Raw genomic sequence first — 23,766 nt, forward strand, 5'->3', positions numbered from 1 at the left:
GGATCTGGGAGCCACCGTCAAGAGCCCAGTAGTGACCACTTGGATGGGTGCTACCTGGGAGAAACAGATGTGAGCCACATTAAATGTCCAGGTAGCCCCATTTTGTTAAAAGTAAAAAAGGAACAGGTGAAGATAACTTTAATAATGCAATTGACTTAACCCAATATATCCAAATCATTATCAATGCAACATGTGATTGATGTAAAAATTATAGAGAGATTTCTTTTACATGTTCTTTTTTCATAGTGTCTTCAAAATGCAATGTGCTTTTTGCATGTACCCTTTGGCCTTATTTATAAACACGACCACACCTCTGCCCTTGTGGGAGACATCATGGCCACATTTCAAGTGCTCGATGGTAGCCCCATGGAGCTACCCTATTGGACAGTCCCAACTTAGGGATTCTCAAGCCTAGTAGACCACCCTCTTCAGAGAGCAGATGGGTTGAGGCTCCATGGAATGATCTAGGCTGTGCGGTTAAGTAGAGCTTAAAACATCAGCCTTCAACCTCACTGGGAGTGTGATCCTGGTCTAATCTCTTTGCCTAGATTTCTTCAGTTGCCAAAACAGATCTTCTCAGGGTTCATGGGATTCTTACAACATCAGACAAGAAAATAAATGCAGAAGGTTCTTTGCAGAATGTAAAGTGTATTGCAAATTCCAAATGTTGGTCAACCATTCAGCGTAATATTTATTGGCATTGTTATCACGGGTTATAATCAGGAAAATTCCATAGCAATAATCCTATCAGTATCTAACTTAAACCTCTGGTTAAGTTATTCAAGTTGCACTCTTATTTTACCCTTGCTGTAAAGAATTATAATGAGGAGCAAGAATAAAGCAAATGAAATCTCTAGGCCCAGCCGGGCAGGGTGGCACATGCCTGTAATCCCAGTGGCTTGGGAGGCCAAGGCAGGAGGATTGCAATTCCAAAGTCAGCCTTAGCAACTTAGCAAGGCCCTAAGCAACTCACTGAGACCCTGTCTCTAAATAAAACACAAAAAGGTCCAGGGACGTGGCTTAGTGGTTAAGCACCCTGGGTTCAATCCCTGGTATCAAGAGGGGGAAAAAAATCTCTAGGCACAGACTAGGACTCCATCTGATTCAGCCTCTAGCGGCTTTGCTCTCCCTTCCTTACCAGGTAGGGTCAACTTGTCAGGGGTACCTGCATGAGAATTGGTGGTTCTTTGAAAATTACTTTATTTCATTACTTGTTTAAAAACCTAGAAGAAGCAGGGACTGAGCCAGAAAAGGGGAGGCTCTATAAAAATAATAATATGTATAGTCGGGTTTCATTGTGTTATAAATTCAAAAAGAACAGATGTTGATGTATAAAGATGTAGCTGTTCTAGGCGGCAGTTGATGGCTCACTTTTCATTTTCCTTCTTGTGTATTTTTATTTAAAAGGAATTCATAGTTTTTATTGTGCAAGTTATGTGCCCATTATAGAAAAATGGAATCTATGGATTTTATAAAAAGAAATCAATAAAAATCTAAAATTCTATCCCTGAGAGATAATGACATTCATATTTTGATATTTCTCCAAATGATTTCCTATATCTATAAGCACGTGTATGCTAAACTTACTTACCTTTGGCAAAATTGAAATGACACTGAAAAACAGGCACCAGTAGAGGATGATACATTTGAGAAAAATCCACAACCAAATAAGGAATAATTATTTATGCTCAGTTAAGAGTAAAATATTTGAAGTAATCAAGAGAGACCCAACCTTAATTTTTTTTATTTCTTTTATTTTTTATTTTTTTGCATTACAATTCTTAATACACCTTTATACCACAATTTGTCATGTCTCTGGTTGTATATAAGGTATGTTGACACCAAATTCACATCTTCATACATGTGTTTTGTATAATGATGACCCTCTCCTTCCACCATCCTAGCTATTCCCCTTCTCCCTCCCTTTCCCTCCCACCCCTATTCCCTATCTAGAGGTAATCTTCCTCCCATGCTCTCCCTCCCAACCCCATTTTGAGTCATCTCCCTTATATCAGAGAAGACATTCAGCATTTGTTTTTTGGGGGATTGGCTAACTTCACTTAGCATAATCTTCTCCAATGCCGTCCACTTCCCTGCAAAAAAATCTTATTATTTTTTATTGCTGAGTAATATTCCATTGTGTATAAATGCCCCATTTTTTTTATCCATTCATCCACTGAAGGACATCTAGGTTGGCTCCACAGTTTAGCTATTATGAATTGTGCTGCTATAAACATTGAATGTGGCTGTGTCCCTGTAGTATGCTGTTTTTAGGTCCTTTGGGTATAGTCCAAGAAGAGGAATAGCTGGGTCAAATGGTGGTTCCATTCCCAGATTTCCAAGGAATCTCCATACTGCTTTCCAAATTGGCTGCACCAATTTGCAGTGCCACCCGCAATGTTATGAGTGTGCCTTTTTCCCCACATCCTCGCCAGCACGTGTTGTTTGTCTTCGTAATGGCTGCCACTCTTCTGGAGTGAGATGGTATCTTGGTGTAATTTTAATTTGCATTTCTCTGATTGCTAGAGATGATGAGCATTTTTTTTTTTGGTATATTTTTTCCACCATTTTTTTCCATAGACAATGTAGATTACTTCTGTATCTTGAGGTAAAAAATTAAATGATCTTTTAAATGATTCAAATGATAAAAGAGAAAGAAAAGGGCCATAACAGTCAAAACGAGTCCAGGTGTAAGAGGCCTTTATAACCAAGATCCTCTGATGTGCAGAGGCTAAAGGGAAACCGAGGCTCTGCCTCAGTTACTGCATATCACCCAGGGCTCCCCCCCCAGGCACCCCATCTCCCCCACCCCCCCTCCTCACCATCACCCTTTTATCTGTCCTTCCTCCCAGAAAATGATGAAGGACAACAACCTAGTGCGCCACCTGGACGCCTGTGAGACCATGGGCAATGCCACAGCCATCTGCTCGGACAAGACAGGCACTCTGACCACCAATCGCATGACAGTGGTGCAGGCCTATGTCGGTGACGTCCACTACAAGGAGATCCCGGATCCCAGCTCCATCAACGCCAAGACCATGGAGCTGCTGGTCAACGCCATCGCCATCAACAGCGCCTACACCACCAAGATTCTGGTAAGTGGGCACCTGCGGCATCCCCCGCTAGGGGGGCGCATCGTCATGAGATGACGCAGAGGTACCTGAGGCTTTCGCTAGGGGGCGCATCTGTCCATGATTCGACCCAGAAGTCCTGGGCAGATTGAACGATGGCATTGTCGTTCTCAACTCCTGCTGATGCATTCCCAGGTGATCAGATAATAAACAATTCATTTCTGTTTGATTTGATATTCTTCCAACTTTAATGTCTGTGTGATCAAACAGAAAAGATTGTTAATTATCACCATCAATTATTATTTTTTAAATCCTGCCATTGATCCCCTTGCCAAAATGTTTTTATCAATTAGTTTATGCTATGTAACAAAACAAAATACTTCGAGCCAGACATCGTGGTGCACCCCTGTAATCCCTTTGACTCCAGAGGCTGAGGCAGGAGGATTGAGAGTTCAAGGCCAGCCTCAGCAATTTAGGCCCTAAGCAACTTAGTGACACCCTGTCTCAAAAAATTTTTAAAAAGGCTGGGAATGTGGCACACTAGGTAAGCACCCCTTGGTTCAAAAAACACACACACACTTCAAAATTTAGTAACACAAAATGAAACTGCAGTCAGCCCTCCATGTCTGTGGATTCCGTATGCTGATTCCATCAACTGTGGGTAAAAAATATGCAGAAAAAAAGTTCTAGTTAGGACTAGAATTGTTGCATCTGGACAGCACGCATACAGACTTTTTCCTTGTCATTATTTCCTAAACAATACACTAAAACAACTCTTTACATGTAATATTTAGACTGGTATTATAAGTCAGCTAGAAACAAGTTAAAAAGTATGGGAGAGGATTGTGTGGGTTCTGTGTAAATGCTGTGCCATTCTATTTAAGGGGCTGAGCATCCAAAGACGTTGGTATCTGCTGTGGGTCCTGGAACCAATCCCCCACAGGGACTAAGAGCTGGCTCTATGTAGCTAACAATCCTGCAGTTCAGTGGTTCTGGCTGTGCTCAGCAAGGAGGTTCTTCCAGTCTCAGCTGGGCTCCCTCATGCATCTGCAGAGCTTCAAGTGGCCAGCTCTGCTGATCTTGGCAGGACCATTGGCTGATCTGACCTGGCCGCCTCTAGGTTACCTCTGCTCTGCCGTGTAGTCTCACCTCCTCTGGCAGGCTAGTCTGGGCTTATTCACATGGTGACAACAGGGTTCTTAGAACTGAGGTGTTCAGGGTCTCTTGAGAACTGGGCTGTAAACTTTGTCACTTTGACACATTCTGTTGACCAGTGCAAGTTGGGAGGCCAACCCAGATTCACAGAGTGAATTAGAGATTCCGCCTCTTGCTGAGAGGTGCTGCACAGGACATGGATTCATAGAAGGGAATAATTGTGGCCATTTTTATAAACAATCTGCCACCAATCATACCACTGTTGTAAGTAAGAGTAATAAAATTATTTATTTTGATGAAAAAAAAAATCACTTTAAGTAGCTCAGTGGGACCCTGTCTCTAAATAAAATACAAAATAGGGCTGGGGATGGGGGCTCACTGGTTGAGTGCCCCTGAGTTCAATCCCTGGTACCAAAAACTAAAATAAAATAACAATCACCTTACTCTGTCAGCTATGCTACTTAGTCTCATCATGCTGTGATGCCTTTTGGGTTTAGAAACACAAGTTGCCTCTTGGTAATTAACCAGCCTTTGGACTATGGACGAGAAGCCCAGAGTTCATTCATCCAGATGGCCACGGGCACCCAGATGCAGGGCATTTCTGCTTCATGGGCATCGGGGTGAATCAGCGGAGCTTTCTGCTTCCCCTCCACATGTGCCCGAGCCCTGACCTTCCCCTTCTGCCGGGAGCCAGCTGCAGCCTTCATAATCCGGTGGGATTTGTGGGAGCCGCCAAGTTGGGGAGTCAGCAGCATGAGTCAGCAGCGAGGGACTGGGGGTTGCTGTGGGGATAAGGAGGCAGCTCCGGGCCCTGCCTCTCACAGCCACCCCCATCACCCTGGAGCTGCAGGCCAAGGGAGGCAGAATCCACAGAGGGGAAAGTAGGTCGGAGAACGTGTGCAGACTGGTGACAGAGAACCCTGCGGGTGATGCCAGAGATGACATTTTTGTCTCCTTTCTCCCCTGATTTGGGAATCAAGAGAGATCAGCGATGCTTTATTTGGTTCCCCAGGCCTTCCTAAAATAGCCACCACGCTGTGAATGAGTTTGTCCTGCAGATGTGGCAGAGAGGGGAGCGGCGATTCCCAGAACAGGCTTCCAGCCATGGGGGCAGCCATGTGGGCAAAGCCCTGTGCGGTGGGCTTGGATTGAGACGTAGCTTATTCAGTTACAGTAAGGAAGTCCCTGGATCTATCGGGAGAGCTGCTGAAACCTCTCCATGGTGTTAAATCTCAGATGGTCTCGGGAACAGCGGTGGCAAAGCTAGAATCTCACTTCCAGATATTGGTGGACTGAGGCTGTGTCCAGGTGGCATAAGAGACAAGGGTCAGTGAGTCCACTTGGGGAGAAGGTGCAGCTGCTTAAGCTGGGGCCAGGCCAGGGACCTGGAAATCGGGGTCCTTGGTTTGTAATCCACGTCAATTGTCACATAGGGTCCCCTGCCGCTATATCCTAGGACCCCTGTGCCTGTATTTCTGGCTCTTTCCTGAAAGTATCGTGGCCACATGATTCTTTTTGTTGACAGCCATCAGTGTGGGAGGGACAGTAGAGCCCCTGGTATGAGCGGACAGTGGTCAAAACTCCTACTCTGGGGCCAGACAGCGTGGGTTCCAACCCCTCGCTAGCTGTGTGAATCCAAACAAGTTACTTAACTTCTCTGTGCCTTAGTTTCTTGGGTAAAATAATAGGGTTATTGTGAGGAGCCAATCAGTAAGTGGGACGTGCTGAGCACCACACCTGGCACATAATTAGCATACAGGATGACTGGGTGGTTATTCAGCAATAAAATTACCCAGCACAGGAGGATTCCATTTGGCAATGCAGAGACCAACAAGTAAGTAAATTACAGCAGAGGCATCAGGGTAGAGAGGAAAAGGGTCTTGTCCAAAAGCCAATTAGCAGCAAAGTCAACCTCTGGCCACCTTATAGCCAGCTGTTGAGTCCAGGGGCCCAGCCAGATTCTTAGTCATTGAAACCAATCCCACAACACCATTAGACTGTCTTGGGAATGAGGGCCGGAGTTCAGGGTAAGTTTCCCTCCCAGGCCCTGCCAACTGGGCCATAGAACACAGTGGCTCTCAGGCGGGGACCACCCTTTCTTCGTCCTGATGAAGACAGTGAAGAGGCTAAGGCAGCTTGGTCCAGGGTAGAAGTCCAGGCATCTCCCAACCAGGCTGGGAAATCTAGACTGCAGGACGCCCTGAAACCATGCAAGAGGAGGTGGGCAGGAAGGAGGAGCCGTGCCCTTCACTCTCACGACTCATCTGCTCCCGTGCAAAAATGGACCTGGCCAAGGAAAATGAGACCCTGGCGAGGGCTGGGCTCGCACACACCATGTCTTCCCCTTCCTGAGGGCAACAGTCCTCTGTCTCTTCTCACCATCTGATGCAAGCAGTGGGGTCTTTTTCTTTTTTTTTTTTTTTCAAGAGAGAGAATTTTTTTTTAATATTTATTTTTTAGTTTTTGGTGGACACGACATCTTTATTTTATTTTTTTATGTGGTGCTGAGGATCGAACCTAGCGCCCCGTGCATGCTGGGCGAGCGCGCTACCACTTGAGCCACATCCCCAGCCCGGCAGTGGGGTCTTTGAGAACAAGAGACACAGTTGGGTCTTCTCCATTCCCCGCAGCCTAGGCCTTTGGGAAATAGTGGGTGGATGGGCTGGTAAGTGAATTGGTTGGTCCATAAACAGATAGATAAATAATCAATGAGATGACAGGAAGGCAGAGAGGGGGAGGAACAGATGGGCAGATGAATGGAAGGTGGAGGGTGAGTAGGTAGATGGGTGTGTGTCGGGGTAGATGAGTGAATGGGTGACTATGAATTAATAGGGGTCTCTGGGCAGGACTGATAACCTCTTCCTGTGACAGCCAGAGGTTCCATGTTCCTTGGCCAACACCAGGGCTTTGTCAACCCCTCCAACTTACCAAGCTGACTCTGCAGTTTCCCTTAGTCATCCAGGCTGTGCGGGTTGAACCAGAGAGCTCCTAATTTGCTGACGCCTTTCTTCTTTCAAACATGAACAAATTACATGTGTATTTGCAAGGGTAGGTAAAGAACCCAGGGGTGCTCTATCATTAAGCTACATCCCCAGCACTTTTTATTTTTTAATTCTGAGACAGGGTCTCTCGCTAAGCTGCAGAGGCTGGCCTCAAACTTGCAATCCTCCTGCCTCAGCCTCCAGAGCTGCTAAGATTACAGGCATATGCTACCAGCCAGCAGTGACACCTAGAGGAGGCTAATGAAGGCAGAGTACCCAGGACAGTGCAACAAGCCCTCCGTCCATGTCAGTTATTACTCTCATTACCACCATGATTCTTTCTGAGCCTCTGCAGTGGGCTTTGCCGGTCAGTCTCACTTGACCCTACACATCCCTTTCATCCCATCCGGCCAAACAGGACCACTCCCATGTTGCAGCTAGGAAAACTGAGCTGCAGAAACATCAAGTAACCTGCCACAGTCACTCCTGAAGACCAGGGATGAAGCTGAGTCCAGAAAATTCCAGAGAAGTTCTCCATGGTGGTCAGGGAGGAGGGACAATCCAGGAGACCCAGAGAACTTAAAATTCATGGCTTATTCAGAAAACATGGTGGTGTGTGGCCCGGGCATTTCTTTGAGGGCCAGAATAATGCAAAATTAGCCTGAAGCATGAAGCAAAGCTCTTTGGTAGCAAATAAGTCCCCAGTAGGCTTTCTCCTCACGGGACCCAAAAGAATCACTCAAAACACAGGTGAGGCAGGTACAAGGGCCAAGGTTGTAGGAAGGGTGGCCAGAAAAGGAGGCCCCAGGAGGCCAGCCTCAGCCCCATGCCCGTCCCTTCTGAGATGGTAGGTGAGGGGGCTCTTTCCACTCTTATTTCTGATCATTAGGGACTTCCCTTGCCCCCAAGGGAAGCTACATGAATCTTCTTTTTGTCAAAAATTGCTTCCCTGCTTCAGAAATCCTGGCACACCCTGACATTTGCTTTGTGGCCTCCAACTCTTTGTACGTTAAGACTTCTCCTGGCTGCTTCTTGTCTCCCTGTCAACGTGCCACTCTTTTTCTGAGCCACAGCTGAGCTTTCGATGGAAATAGCTCTTTGCTCACACTCCCGAGGCACTGAGCTTTCTTGGGGAAATGATCTCCTTTTCTGCCCACGTTTAGCCTGCATATCAACCACCCGAGCAGGCTTGAGTTTTGTATCTTATGAGGCCTCTTATAAAGTCAGGTGACTCTCCAGGTGACATTTGAATTATTAAACTGCAGATGGATGCATGCGGAGCTGAACTGATAAAAGAGGGTGTCAAGCGTCTAAAATCATAAACTGTGGGGAGAGAAACTGATCTCCCTCGAGCCCCCAAAGTGATTGGGGAGGAAGAAGGGTCCTGGAAGTGTGGTTTTGCTGAACAGGTAAGCCAACTTCTTCTAGTTAGAATCTAGATTTCAGGTGCAGTGGCACCTGCCTGAAATCCCAGCCACTCAGGAGACTAAGGCAGGAGGATTGCCAGGTCGAAGCCAGCCTCGGACATTTAGCAAGACCCTCAGCAACTTAGTAAGTCCCTGCCTCAAAAATAAGAAGGACTGATGATGTAGCTCAGTGGTAGAGCAGCCCAGACTCAATCCCCAGTACCTAAAAGCAAATAAACTAAAAATGAAACCCCAGATGCCTAGCCCCAGGAACCCCCAAACAGCAGGAAGAATCTGCTGGATTGTATTTTCCATGAACATTAGAACCTGGGCAGATGATGAGAAGGGCCAAGGGGAGGAGAAGGGGAAGTGACTGAGGAGCAGAGACACCGCCCCAAACCCAGGGCTCCAGGCTTCAAACTCAGGGCTCGACCTAACATTCAAATGAGCCTCCAAGTCCCCCAAGTCAGGCTGTGCTCTGAAGCTGGCCTCCTGACAAGACAGAGGGGCCAGAGGGTGTGGAAGGCTCTGAAAGGGACTTTGAAAGACATGAGATGGGGGGTTGAAGTGAGGGTCTAGTTGCGATAGGTGAAATGCCAGGGACCAGTTTTGCAGTTCCCGTCTCTGGGATAGTAACTTAAAGTGACTTAAAGCAAATCATCCCTGGTGGAATGAAGCCCAACTCTTAATAGAGCTGTGAATCCCTCCCTGTTTGCCTCCTCTTTCTCTCTCTCTCTCTCACACTGACACGCACACGCACATGCGCACACACCACAAACACCACACAGAACAAAGCACCCGTGAACTTGGAAAGGTCTCCAGAGAGTTTACTTTCCAAAGATCTCTCCGCATAGCTGGGGGATTCTGTCACCCCGGACACCCACATCTGCCTTTGCAGCTTCCAGGGAAGGTCCTGTGGCTTGCTGGCCTGGCTTGGCCACCTCACTCTCCTCAGACCTGGCACCTGAGAAGCTCTCCAGCAGAGGTAGCCCCTTAGATGACAGTTCTGGAGCCCAATTTTGCCTAAATTCCTTTCCATCTGGTGAGCAGCAGCCCAGACATAGACACAAAACAATTCGTCAGTTCATTTGACACTTATTGGATGGCTCCCCACCACCCCATGCTAGAGGTGAGTACAGAGAGGAGCAGGACACACTGCCCTGCACCCCCAGGGCTCTTCAGTGGCCCCTCCACTTAGCTATTAGCCAGTGGTCTCCAGTGCTGGAGGGGAGAGGCAGGTGCTGTCGGGGAGCATGCGCTGTGGGACGCAGACCAGGGAACCCCCTGGGTCCTGGCTCAGCTGCTTCTTACCAGCGGAACCTCGTCCTGCTCAATGTGCATAACTGTGGAATGAGCTGTGGAGGTGCAATGAGGGGACGCACGTGAAGAGCTCAGGGAAGCGGTGAGCACAGAGCAGGCATTCGGAGAGGTGGTCATGGCCACCCTTGAGGTGGGGCTGGTGGTTAGTCTGGCATCGAGAGAGGCTTCACTTCCAAGGTCCATCCTCACATCGCAGCTTATCATGCCATGGGGTTCCCTACTGTGTTTGTCAGCTTTCTGTCACTGTAACAAATATCTGAGGTAAGTTGGCTTATTTTTTAAAAAAAAAAAAAGGAGTGGGGTTTGGCTCACAGTTTTGGAGCCTCCAGATTATGATTCATGAACCCCATTGCTTTGGGCTTGTGGAAGCCCATCATGGAGGGAGACCTGGGGGAGCAAGATGCAGGCTCACAACCAGGAAGTGAGAGAGAAAGAAGAAGAGACTGAGGTCCCAATACTCAAGAGCTCGCCCCACTAGGCCCCAGTTCTTAAAATCCCCACCACATTCCAATAGCACCAAGCTGGGGACCAGGCCTTTTTCCTATGGGCCCTTAGGGGACATGTAAGATTCAAACTGTAGCAATTATCATGGAATTTCTTTTGATTTTTTTTTCCTTCTTAATAGTGGTCAAATACACATACCATAAAATTGACCATTTTTAAATGTATATTTTAGTAGCATTCAGTACCTTGACACTGTGGCACAAACATCACCACCACCCATCCAGAGAATTCTCATCCTGCAAAACTGAAACTCTGTACCACATTAAATTCTTCCTTCCCAATCCCTGCTCCCCTCAGTGCCTGGGAAGCACTCTGCTTTCTGTCTATGAATTCAGCCCCTCTTAGTCCCTCATATAAGTTGATCCATACAGTATTTGTCCTTCGGTAACTGGTATTTTTCCCCTTAGCATCATGTCCTCAAGGTCCATCCGTATGGTACCATGTGTCAGAATCTCCTTCCTTATTAAGACTGAATGATTCTCCATAGCACGGATAGGCCACATCTTATTTACTTTTCATCCATCAATGGACATACACATAGCTTCTACCTCTTAGCTATTGTGAATAATACCAGCACTGTGAACATGGGTATGCGAATATCTCTTTAAGTCTCTATTTTCAGTTATTTTGGGTGTGTACCTAGGATTTGGACTTGCAAATTAACTTTTCAAGGAATTTCCATACTGTTTTCCACAGCATCTGCACTACTTTACATTCCTACCAGCCATGCACAAGAGTTCCAGTTCCATCTCATTCTTGCCAACACTTGTTATTTCCTGGGAATTTTTTTTGTCGATGGTGGTTTTTTTTTTTTAATTTTTTAGTTTTAGGTGGACACAATATCTTTATTTTATTCCTATGTGGTGCTGAGAATCGAACCCAGGGCCTCACGCATGCCAGGCGAGCACGCTACCACTTGAACCACATCCCCAGCCCCTGTTGGTGGTGTTTTTAATAATAGTTATCCTAATGGATACGAGGTGATACATGCTCTGGGTTTTTTATAATCTCATTTTTTTGCAGATATTATTTACAATTTGGATCATGTATATTTATAGTTTGTTATTTATAATTCATCATCATTCATTGATTTTTATCTGTTTCACTCCCCAAACATCCAGCATTCCAAATCAGAAGTATGACTTGTCCCAAGTTACGCCCATGGCTGCACCTCGCACTCCCAAAGGGCTCAACAGCCGAGCAGGGAAATGTACCAGATAAAGCTTTGAAGTGACAGCCCTGGGACCCCAGCCCTCAGTGAGACTGTGGCCTAGGGCAGGTCACTTCCCTCCTGGGCTATTTCCTGTCCCTAGAAACAGGAACACTACCAACGCCTTAACTCCTTTGCAGAGTTGGAGTCCTGGAGCTAATAAGGCTCTTGGAATTTTTACAGCAAGAGCGAAACCTCTGAGCTTGTCAGGATAAAAAATGCAGAAAGAGAAAAGGGGAGGGTGCCTGCTTCTTAGTAACGCGTGTAGGCGATTTCAGAGCTCAAGTTCATGGAAACAAATTGAATTACGGAGGAGGCAGCGCTTGCTATTTGCAACCATGGATTGTTTGAAATCCTTTTAGAGGAAAATTAAAATATTTCACAGAGGGTAATAAAATGTTGGGTGTTTTGCAGGCATGACTGCTCAGCTCTCTTGGGCAAATAAGTAATTAGGCATTTTTATTTAAGTCCTTGGAGTTTTCTTTCATTAGTGGAGAGGGGAAAAAAAAAACGGTTGTGGAACATACATAAAACTCTGGAAATCACCAGAAAGTTAATTATAAAATTGTATTTTATATATATTACACTAGAGCCTAACAACATATTGTGGAAACAAAAAGAAGCTCTTAGAATTTATTTTCCTAATGCCAGAAATGGGAAGTCGTATCAAAGATTTCTCTGCTTCCAAGTGAAATCTCATCATGGAGCGTGGAGAGGGCAACTCTTCAAGGTGCTTGATGCTGAGACGTAGGTTAATGTGGTCATGGGACCTGGGAAGATGTTCTGAGCCTTGTCCCCTTCCCTGGTCCCCAGATCACCTGCTGACGGACCTTCTCCCCTCCACCATCCCTCACCAAAGTCTACTTTAAGGAAAGCTTTGATTTCTCTCTCGGAAACCATCTGCTCCTACCCGTTCCATTTCACAGATGGAGAAACTGAGGACATGTTTATGTTCTAAGTCTCTTTCCTTCATGGGTCTCAGGACCACTGTGTGTGTCAATAATTGTGTCTCCACGTGACTGGGACCTGCCTCCTGGGCCTGAACCTTAACTGCAGAAGGGGAGAACAGGCCCAGGACATAACTGACGATGGAGGGTCCCTACAAAGCTAGCATCTTCTTGAATCCCTGTTCTTCCTGCCCACCCTGCTCTTTTGAGCAATCTCAAGGAAGCTGAGGACCAGGGTGCAAGGCTGATCTGAGACCCGTGAAATGTCACTACTGGGACAGAGGAGGACAGGCATGTTTCTTGCTATTTGTCCCTCTTTGATAGCTCTCTGGTTTTGATTTTACCTCTGGTGGCTTTTCCTGCTCCCCAAGCCACCTCCACCTGAGTGACTGCATATTAATGTCAAGTGCTTTGTGTGGGTGTGCACATGTGTGGGGGCACCCAAGGGAGTGGATCATACCTGCAGATCTTCCCTTCCCACCGCGAGGGGCTAGTGCCCCCTTAGTGCCCCTGTGGAGCATCTTGCCTTGACCTGCAAACGTGCATCTTGCCCAGAAGACTGGGCTGCCTTGAGCCATTCAAGCAGTTGGTAAGCACCTACTGTGTGCTGGGCTCCGCAGTGCCCCTGAGAACCCAGAGAGGAATAGAACACAAGAGATAGACCCCCAGAGGCAATCTTCAAATACAAGATGTTTGAGTTGGTCCTTAAAACATGAGGAGGATTGTGCCCAGCAGGAAAGGGAGAAGGACCCACCCAGAATAGCAGTGGAGGCCGAAATAGCGGAGGCCGAAATCAGGTGAGGGTGAGGGTGCTGGGGAGAGAGGCAGCCCTTGTTTTACTGAGAATCTCCGCAACAGGTTAAAAAGAACAAACTAGAACCAAAACACATAGAATCTCACGAATGGAATGTGGAGTGAGTAGAGCAAGTTACAGAAGAATGTGTACAGTCCCCGGGTCTGAAGTGCTCAACGTGCAAGAGTCCTACCCGGATAGACATTAGGTTAAATGACCTCATGAAATTGCCACCTTTGGGCCATTTTTGACATGCAGAACTAGCCATTTCATTTGGCTCAACCTGAGTCGAAATCACAAGAGATGGCCCATCCATCCACACGGTGGGACACTACTTAGCTGATGAAGAGAATAAATCATGGCCACATGGAACAGCTTGCCTGGATCTCAAGGAGATTATGCTGAGTGGACACAGCCAATCTCCCAAATTAACCTACTGTGCGACTCCCTGTATCAATGCCTCCAATGACAGAAGCAGGCTGGCGGAGTAACTCAGTGGTAGCGCACCTGCTTAGCATGCATGGGACCCCAAGTTCACTTCCTAGCACCACAATAAGGGGAGGGGATAACGAAAGAGTAGAGATAGATTATTGATTACCAGGGCTAGGGAGGATTTGACTGTGGCCACCAGGGAGTAGCATGGGGCCCCTTGGGGGGAACTGTCCTATATCTTGACACTGGTGGTAATCATGGGAATTCAGGCATGATGCCATTTTGAGGAACTAAATGCACACGTGCACACACATGTGCACACACAGTGGAAGTGAAGCTGATGAGATCTGAATAAGGCCAGTTTGATGGTGTTTGTGACACTATACTTTGATGAAGCAAGAAGTTAACTTTGGGGGAAATTGGACAAAGGGGATATATGAGAGCTCTCTGTATTATTCATTACTGCATGTGAATCTGCAGTTATCTAAGAATAACACATACCTGGCAAAAACTAAAGCCAAATTTAACATAAAGGTTTATTCTGGGTAAAGGGTGAAGTACACAGATGAGAAGAGATACACAGAGGGGATTCAACTTTTCTTTGACGTGTTTTGCTTCTTAAGAAAGAAAATTCTGGGGCTGGGGTTGTGGCTCAGCAGTAGGGCACACACCTAGCACGTGCGAGACCCTGGGTTCGATCCTCAGCACCACATAAAAATAAATAAATAAAATAAAGGTATTGTGTCCAACTACAACTAAAAAATAAATATTTAAAAAAAAGAAAATTCTGAAGCAAACATGGCATAATGTCAAGATTCTACAAAGCAGGGTGGTAGGTACTAATTGTTTCCATCATTATCTTCTTTTTTGCTTGAAATAATTCATAGTTGTTTGAAATAATTTATAATTATTAAAAGCTGTCTTGCTTCATGATTTGCATCTGGAGTCAGGACCTGGGATGCAGTGGCTTACGTCCCAGGCCAGGTGCCAAGGGTGGACCCAGGGCTCAGCCCCTTCCCCAAGAGCCATTCTGTGGCAGCCAGGGCAGGGGCTCCTTGGGGGCATGCCCTGCCCTGTGTGAGCCGCACCTGCCTCTCTCCACAGCCCCCAGAGAAGGAGGGTGCCCTGCCTCGGCAGGTGGGCAACAAAACAGAATGCGGCCTGCTGGGCTTTGTGCTGGATCTGAAGCAGGACTACGAGCCTGTGCGCAGCCAGATGCCGGAGGAGAAGCTGTATAAGGTGTACACCTTCAATTCTGTGCGCAAGTCCATGAGCACCGTCATCAAGATGCCCGACGAGAGCTTCCGCATGTACAGCAAGGGTGCTTCTGAGATCGTGCTCAAAAAGTAAGTGGCCAGCAGGGCGCCGGCTGAGGGCCGAGCTGTTGGAAGGGCCTCTGGGCCATGCAATGCCATCACCGTCCATGCTGGACCTAGCAGCACCCCTGGACTGGAGAGTCCATCTAGCACCAGGTCACACAGCAAGACTCACCCCCTACCCACCGATTTTTTCACTATATCCTCTTAAAAATTTCTACGGATAAGAGTCTTCCCTGCCTTCTGAGAGACTGGATCCTCAGGACGTTCTGCCCGCAGTCACACTTAGATTTTGCTTCCCTTCTCATAGGGCTGGTTGGTGGCAGTTATTTGGTTTTCATCAGGCAAGTTCCTCTGACTCAGTGTGTGCCAGAAATAAGCCTGGGGAGCTAAGCAGGTCACTGCCCTCTGTGGCCCTCAGTTTCCTGGCTCGTGCGTTGAAGGGATTGATCTTGCCCGATGGTTCTCAGCGCCAGCAGCGCCATGCAAATCACCCCAGGGAGATTTTTTTAAAATCCATTGATCATTGGACTTACCCCAGATAACTTGAATTGGAGACCCGAGGGCAGGGTGCACACGTGGGTATTTATTAAATGCTCCCCCAGTTGATCCTAGTATATAAGTGGGGCCAAAAACTACTAGCCAAGGTTTGATGGCCTTTGGAAACCATTTTTTTAATTTTTCAAATGAAACCTTGGGGATAACACATATAGATGACCAAAGCAGGATTGCTCTTCCTGAATGGCCTTGGGCAGATATTTTAAGGTCACCTGATTTTACCCTACCTCAGACCTGGGCGCTTGTGGGTGCACTTAGTCCTGAGGCATTATGGGAGATGGACCGGGTGGGCCTGGCCTGAACTCTGTGGCCAATTGGACGTCCCCAGTGGGCAGGGGAATACCCCTTAGGCCCTTGGCTGGGCCTTATTCACCTGCCTTTCACCCTCCCCCAGGTGCTGCAAAATCCTCAGTGGGGCAGGTGAGCCCCGGGTCTTCCGGCCCCGAGACAGGGACGAGATGGTGAAGAAGGTGATCGAGCCCATGGCCTGCGACGGGCTCCGCACCATCTGTGTGGCCTACCGTGACTTCCCCAGCAGCCCCGAGCCCGACTGGGACAACGAGAATGACATCCTCAATGACCTCACCTGCATCTGTGTGGTGGGCATCGAGGACCCCGTTCGGCCTGAGGTAAGGCCCTGGTGCTCTGCTGCGGGGCCTGTCCTCCCCGCCGCCAGGTGCTCTTCCCTCTGCCCCCCTCCCCAGGGACAGGTGTGGGGAGTTCCCTGCCTTAGAAGCTTTTACCTCACAGGAACCAGGAGCTCTGGTAACAAGCCCCTTGGCCCAGGTTCCAGGCCTGGGCAAAGGACACACCCAATGACAAGGGTCATTGCTCTCAGGAGAACACCAAGTGCGGTGTCCCCATCAGTACTTACACTTCTCTCTGTCCAGGTGCAGTTTAGCAACCACCATCCCCTGGCCAGCTTGCCTGGTAACACCTCTGACATTCAGAGGAACAGAGCTTGCACAAGTTATGGTGTCATGTAATTCGTGGGACCTCCAGGAGCCAAATCCGATGCAATCACACAAGAGTCTTTATTGCAAGCTCGAGCCTGGACTCACAGCGGTCCCAGGGAGTGAGCCCCGGTCCTTTGTTCAGTGAGATTTTATAGGTTTGGGGGGATACTCTACGTGTCACAACATCACACAGCAAATCATTCCATACCGCAGGAAAGTCAAACAACAACTCTTAACATTGATTAGCACATTCACTGGCGGGAACAAGTTGGGTAGGGGTGATTGGTTAGTACAAGAGGGGGATTCCTTTGAACTGATTGGTTTAAGCCACGAGGGGTGTACGTGCTGAACTACATGGTTTCCCAACATGTTATCAACCACCGTAAACTACTGGGGGGGTCATCTGGCATCCCAGGTATTTTCCCTGTCTCATGCTGATTGGTGGTTGCTAGGGGGTTGCTATGGATCCCCACCTAGCCTGACTGAGTCAGGGACACCTGGCGCCGCAGATCTCTCCTGTTATTTGCAGACAAACAACTCAGCAGGGTGGGTGTGTGCCTAGGACTGCTCCGTGGGTTTTTCCAAGGACAAGGGCCACACCCCCTTCCCTGGACAGGCTTTGCTCTGAGGTCGAGGCTGGTTTCTCAAAAATTGAGTCACATCAGTTTCTCAATGTCAGGTCACACTCTCCAGCAGGTGGGCGGAGGCGACAGCACCTTCCTCACATGGATGGAGGAGGTGATTGTGGGAGAGCCCCTAACAGGTACTCAGCACACAGTAGGTCTTCAGTCTCCTTTCGCTGAATCTGCATCCTGCAGGGAGAAGGACAAGAATCCTGAGCTGGAGTGTGGCGGGAGGAAGGGAGGAGGATGAACTGCCCAGTGTGGAGTGTGCCAGCAGGGACAGCCTCAGTGTCCCCTCCTGCCCTGACACCATGTTCTGGCCAGTCCCTGTTCTATCAGAGCCTCAGTTTCCCCTCTTTAAAGGGAAACAGGGTAGAATTTTTTTCCTCCAAGTTCTTGGGCCTGATGCCGTAAGATTCTACATTCCACTCAGGCATCAGGGAGAGGAATCAAAGAGTGAATGAACTCTGGCATGGGACGGACCAGGATCCTGAGTGCCAGAATTGCTGGCTGTGAGGCATTGGGCCAGTCACATAAGCTCTCTGATTCTTAATCTGTAGACTTCGGATAATAATATCCTCCCCCATGTACACACACACACACACACACACCCTGGGATATTGTGAAGGGTCTGATCGTACCATTTTGAATGAACAAAAGCAGAGTGTCTGGCATGAGGTAGATGGCCCCAAAATGAAGGTCCCCTTTCTTCCCACCTTCCCCATAGATTCATTACTCTGGATCCAATGACACATTGTGTCCCCTAACACACAGCTGAGCCTTTAGGAGGTGCTCGATAAAGATTTGTAGAATGAATGAGAATGAATGGACTTGAACCCCAGTCTTCCAACACCGTGTCTGGTGCTCAAGTGTCTCTCTCTCTCTCTCTCTCTCTCTCTCTCTCTCTCTCTCTCTCTCTCCCCCCCCCCCCCCCTCACACACACACACAAGTGGGTCTCACTGTGGCCCCCTCATCCTACCCTGATCCTAAAACAGCAAAGACAGTCAGCACCCTGGAGCTTGGCGCTTGGCCCCAGAGCCCGCGTGTGTTTTTCTGTAGACCGCGGCCCTCCCTGGGCCCACAGGCCATTTATCGGCTCCCCCAGGGGACGCCTGCTCATTACCAACCGCTAATGGGCTCAGGCCTCACGGCGATGTGTTACCTCCTTACTGGAAATTTCTCAGAACCAGCAGCAGTGCCTCGTCCCCTGCGGTAGGAGGCTGGCCTAACCACGCCCTGGGGACTCCCTTGTCCTTGCTTTCTGGAGCCTCCTCAACCCCTCCGTGAGCTTCCGGCTCATCACCACGCCTCGGAAACACCTCTGAGGTGGGCTGGGAAAGAGAATCTGGTGCAAACATTTTTTTGGCCCTGACCCACAATAAGAAGAAATGTATTTTATGTCATGACTCAAGTCAGCACACACGCTTAACCAACCCAAGAATTTCACAAAGTAATGCCATGTAGTGCAGAATTTTCTGTCCTTCCTTCTTTTTGTTAAAGCTGATCAACATCCACTGTCTCAAGAGGCGTGGCTAGAGGTCTGATCCCTCATCTCACCCAGACAGCTTCCTACACATCCCAGTTTGCATATGGAAACACTGAGGCCCACAGAGGGACGGGGATGTCCCCAAAGACTCCCTGTAAGAGGCTGAGCAAGTCCAGATTAGGCCAGGTTTCTGCCTTTCTGCCCCAGGGCCTTTGCCTAGATGCCACAAAACAGAAGGGGAAAGTCATTCTGTGTCAGGAGGTTGAGGAAAGACTCCCCACACCCAGGACCTGAGAGGAGCAAAGCTGGGTCCCTGGCATTTGCTGTTGACGGCAGGGTCATCCAGAGTAAGTGGCTTCAGACGCAGACTCGGAAAGGACCTGGATGCCAGCCCCAACTTTGCCACCAACAAGCCACTGGGGCCCTCTCTGTGCCTCTGCCTTCTCATCTGCTCATCCTTCCTTCCATCAGGGAATCCATCTTGGCCCTCTCCCGCCCCCCAGGCTTGCCCTCAAGACGTAAGCTGAATTTAACAGCAGTGGCCTGGCAGAGTCAGAGGATGTGGGCTCTGATTCTGCCCCTGCCACTCCTTCTTGGTGGCCTCAGGTGCATCCCCTTTTAGCCTCGGTTTCCCCATCTGAAAAACAAGACACTTGGACGGTCTGATGTTCGCGACTCAGGGACACGGCAGGGCTGCTGGGGACACTACTGGAAAGCATAAAAGCTCAGACCTGTTGATTTGCGTCTCCCCCTGGGGGGCGTGGGATGGGTGCACGCCCTGAGGAGCCCAGTGGATACAGTTGTCTTACTGATTTGCTTTTTAAGATAGGTGATTTGTGTGCATGGAACCAAATTCAGAAAGTACAGAAGTGTGAAATAACCCTACCACCATTCTAGTCCCCAGTTCCCACCTCCACAGCAGCACTGTCACCAGTTTTGTGAGTGACCCTCTGGGAGTATCCATGCCTATGGTGGGTGCATTTCTGCAAACTCTGCTGGGCTCTGTTCTCCTACAGCCTTCCTGGTCACCCTGCCTTGAGTCTCCTGGGCAAATACCCTGCATAGTGCCTCCAGCCTGCCGAGGCCCAGAAAGGAGGATGGCCTCTACCTGGGCCACCTCTAGGGTCCTTAGACATGCTAGGATTCATTTTGCAATAGCAGGAAGATAATTTATGCCCACCTTGGTTTCCCCAGCTGTCAGTGGGGTGAATCTCCACATTGCCTTCCTCCCTGGAGACCACCAAAGGCAAGAATCAGTTAAAAATATATTTGCCAAAACTCCCTCCCTGAGACGTTGCTGAGGCTGATGGAAGCCAGCATCAATGAAGCCATCAGGAGATTGGCGGTCTGGGACTTGCCGGGTTATCCGGGGGTGTTTGGAGCCCTTAGAGTCACAGACAACAGCTGTCACCAGAAACAACAGATGTTTAAAAGCCTTTATTTAATGAAAACAGGAAGCGCCCATTTCCTGGCTGTTTTTCCTCAGTGAGAAATATCTAGGATAATTTTAGCAAAAGAAGCCTTTTTTAAAAAAAAAAATTAACAGCAATTTTATTTATATGGAAAGCATATTTCAACCAGATCAATGCCTCTGGGGTTTCAGTCTTAATCATCTCTGCATCTTTAGTGCCTTGAACAGGATGTTCAATAACAGTTCATTGAATGAACAAATGTCTGAGTGATAGAAGAAACTACTGAGAATAGTTTAAGGAAATATCCCACTGGATTGGAAGAATTCAGAATGGCTTCATGAGCTGAAAGCATTTTACATGTAAGATGGGTAAGATATGACACACAGAGGTTGAGGGAGGGCAGAAGGAACAGAATGGGCAGAGTCAGGGAGATGGGAAAGGATTCTGTATTAGTCAGATTTCTGTTACTATGACAAAATGCTTGAGATGAATCAACTTGTAAAGAAGAAAGGTTTGTTTGAGTTCACAGTTTTGGAGGTTTCAGCCCATGGTTGTTTGGGCCCCATTATTTTTTGGCCCATGTCGAGGCAACACATTATGGTGGGAATACATGGCAGAGCAAAGCAGTTCACATCACAGCTTGGAAGCAAAAGAGAAAGAAGAAGAAGAGACCTAGATTCCATTGTCCCCTTCCAGGGCACACCGCTAGTGACCTAAGACCTCCCACCCCTTAGAGGTTCCACCACCTCCCGATAGCACCATAGTCTAGGGACCAAGCCTTGAACACACAGGCCTTTGACATTCAAGATTTGAACTATAGTAGATGCTAAGTGTTTTATTCATCAGTTTTCCAGGGCTGCCATGGCCAAGTACAGATAGCCCCCAACCTGACGATAATTAGATTTTGAATTTTTTTGACTTCACAAAGGTGTGGAAGCAATACGCATTCCATGGAAAGTGTACTTGGAATTTCAAATCTGGATCTTTTTCCAGACTAGCAAAATGGGGCAGAAAATCCTCTTGATGCTGGGCAGGGCAGTGAGCCGCGGCTGCCTGTCAGCCCACGATCACGAGGGGGAGCAACCCCTGGGTAACTGATGTTCATCTTGGCTGTTCGGTAGGTTAGGTCTATTTGGTGCATATTTGACTTTTGGTATTTTCATCTTAACGGTGGGTTTATCAGGGCTGAACTCTGTTGAGCAGCAGGTAAACCACAAACTGAGCAGCTCAAACAGTGGAAATTTGTCTCACAGTTGTGGAAGCTGAAGTCCAAGATCCAGGAGTGGGCAGGGCCTGCTCTAGACCACTCTCCTAGTTTCTAGAGGTTTGCTGACCCTCTCTGTTGTTCTTTGACATGCCTTATCCCTCCCCTGACATCATCTCCTTTTGTGCATGTTTTTGCATCCAAATTTCCTCTCTGCCTAAGGACCCGGTTATACTGGATGAGGACTTTTCCTGAGAACCTCATCTTAGTGTAATTACCTTCATAAAGACCCTTTCTTCAAGTAAGGCCATTTTCACAGCTATGGGGGGCTTAGGACTTTGGTGTCTCTTTTGGTAAAAATGCATTTCCAAGCTCAGCAGTGGCTTGGCAGAGGATGCATGGGAGTGAGGCCTCAGTCACTAGGGTGTGCACGACTCAGCTCTTGGGTCCAGAATTCCAATGTGCTTTAGTGCTTTAGTATTTCTGGACAACTGGATTTTCTGCCCTTGATGTGTTCTCTTCCCCTCAAAGACATTCTGCAGCAAATATAGTCTTATTATTTTATTATTTGTTATTGCCTATGGGTAAGAATCACTCATTCAGTTGATCTGTGTTCTGTATAAAGGGCTGCCACAGCTCCAGGCTAATTTCCACATCCTGGTTGCTGGGTAAATCCAGAGCTCTGCTTGGGGAAGCTACTGGGGCCTAGCGGGTGACGGGCCTTTCCGCCTTCTGATTGGCTGGGCTGGGTCTGATCTGACCCAATCGGCCCAGACATCAGTCTGTCATTATAGTCAGAGAAGGCAGGATGCAATCCTTACTCTCAGCAAAATGTCCTATTTTAAGTGACAGCATAGTCATTCGGATTTATTCTAATCCAATGTCACATTCTGTAAATAAAATGCCTCCAAATGCAAACATCTCCCCCTCAAAAAAAAAAAAAAAACTGAAAATACACAAACAGACTTATCATGGAGCTTGTAGATGAAGCTGGGCAAGTTCAAGTGTAACTAGGTGCTCTGTACTCTGGCCTGGGCCTGATCTGAGAAGGTGTTCATTAGGGTCTTTCCAAAGCATTTGTGCAGTTTGGGGGATCCAGTGGTTTGGTCTCAGGACAAACTATCATGGTCACTAGGTGCTGGCTGCCTGGGATTCTGGCTGAGAAGAATTCTGAACCCACATCAGGTTCAATCCAGGATACTGTGATTGATTAACAATGTCTGCCATGGGCACAGGAAGAGAAGCCATGGACTGTATTCTATCTGTGCCATCAGTATCTCATGGAGTTTTTACTCCCCTTTAAGTGGAGCTGCTTATGAGAAGGGCTCACTCTGGGACCCATGAAGGCAGCGAGGGCCTGCCAGGGGTGATGCCCTCCCCCATGGATCCTACCCTCCTGTCTAGGTCCCAGAAGCCATCCGCAAGTGCCAGCGAGCAGGTATCACTGTCCGGATGGTCACTGGTGACAATATCAATACGGCCCGGGCCATCGCCATCAAGTGTGGTATCATCCATCCTGGGGAAGACTTCCTGTGTCTGGAGGGCAAAGAGTTCAACCGGAGGATCCGCAATGAGAAGGGAGAGGTACGTGTCCCAGGGTAAATGTCCTCAGAGGGACTAGATTTGACGGGGCAGGGAGCTGGGAGGCACTGGCGCTGTGATGCATGATTGTGCAGAGACCAGCCAGTGTACTCTGGGCTCTTCCTCGATCCTCAGTTTCTCTCCCTGATCCTGCTGACCCTCTCCCTCATCCCTCTGCAGATTGAGCAGGAGCGAATTGACAAGATCTGGCCAAAACTGCGGGTGCTGGCTCGCTCCTCCCCGACAGACAAGCACACCCTAGTCAAAGGTGAGACGTGGGAGGTCTTGGGAAATTCTGAGGCCAGAGACCAATGCTCCTTTCCTGGCACGTGGTGTTTCCATACAACTGGACGCAGGGAAGGGACCCTCTCTGGGCATCTACACACCTGGTGATGTCCTTATGAAAAGGATGCTTTTCACCCCCGGGATGCCTGCTGAGGGCCCAAAGGAGGTTGTGAGCCTTCTTTTCTGGGCCTCCAATTCCTCCAAGAAGCGTTAGGATCGGGCCCATCTAGGGTCTCAAACTCATGGCTCAGTTACCATATGGGGACCACAGATATGTTTTATTTGGCCAGTGGGGCATTTTAAATGTCGAGTTTGAGTGACTTTATACAGATCTTGCTCTTTGTGGTTGACAGACTACTACTGCTCGTTATCTGAAAGTCAACCCTCTTCACTTGCTCTCAGTCTGGCCCCAGAGCTCAGGAGTTCGAGAGCCTTGGTGTGCTTGGCATCTTGAGACTCAGGCATGGGCTGTCCTGGGCACAGCGATTTGAGCAGTGAGGCCCAATGCCACAGTCCTTCTCTCTC

At 48.2% G+C, this 23,766-nt stretch overlaps 1 protein-coding gene across 11 annotated transcripts in view; it reads left to right on the forward strand.

Moving 5' to 3' along the window:
• Positions 1–23,766, forward strand: part of Atp2b2 (ATPase plasma membrane Ca2+ transporting 2) — a 351,907-nt gene that overhangs the window by 305,497 nt on the left and 22,644 nt on the right. For all 11 annotated transcript variants that reach the window (XM_058572956.1, XM_046425452.2, XM_058572950.1 and 8 more), the window contains 5 exons: positions 2,853–3,095; positions 14,924–15,165; positions 16,088–16,322; positions 22,780–22,959; positions 23,137–23,224. In XM_058572956.1, the coding sequence (XP_058428939.1) occupies positions 2,853–3,095; positions 14,924–15,165; positions 16,088–16,322; positions 22,780–22,959; positions 23,137–23,224 (988 nt within the window). The remainder of the gene's footprint in view (positions 1–2,852; positions 3,096–14,923; positions 15,166–16,087; positions 16,323–22,779; positions 22,960–23,136; positions 23,225–23,766) is intronic.

Source organism: Marmota monax, unplaced genomic scaffold (assembly GCF_021218885.2).
Source record: "Marmota monax isolate L192 unplaced genomic scaffold, Marmota_monax_Labrador192_F-V1.1 WCK01_AAM20220418_F8-fsc00028, whole genome shotgun sequence".
NCBI lineage: Eukaryota > Metazoa > Chordata > Mammalia > Rodentia > Sciuridae > Marmota > Marmota monax.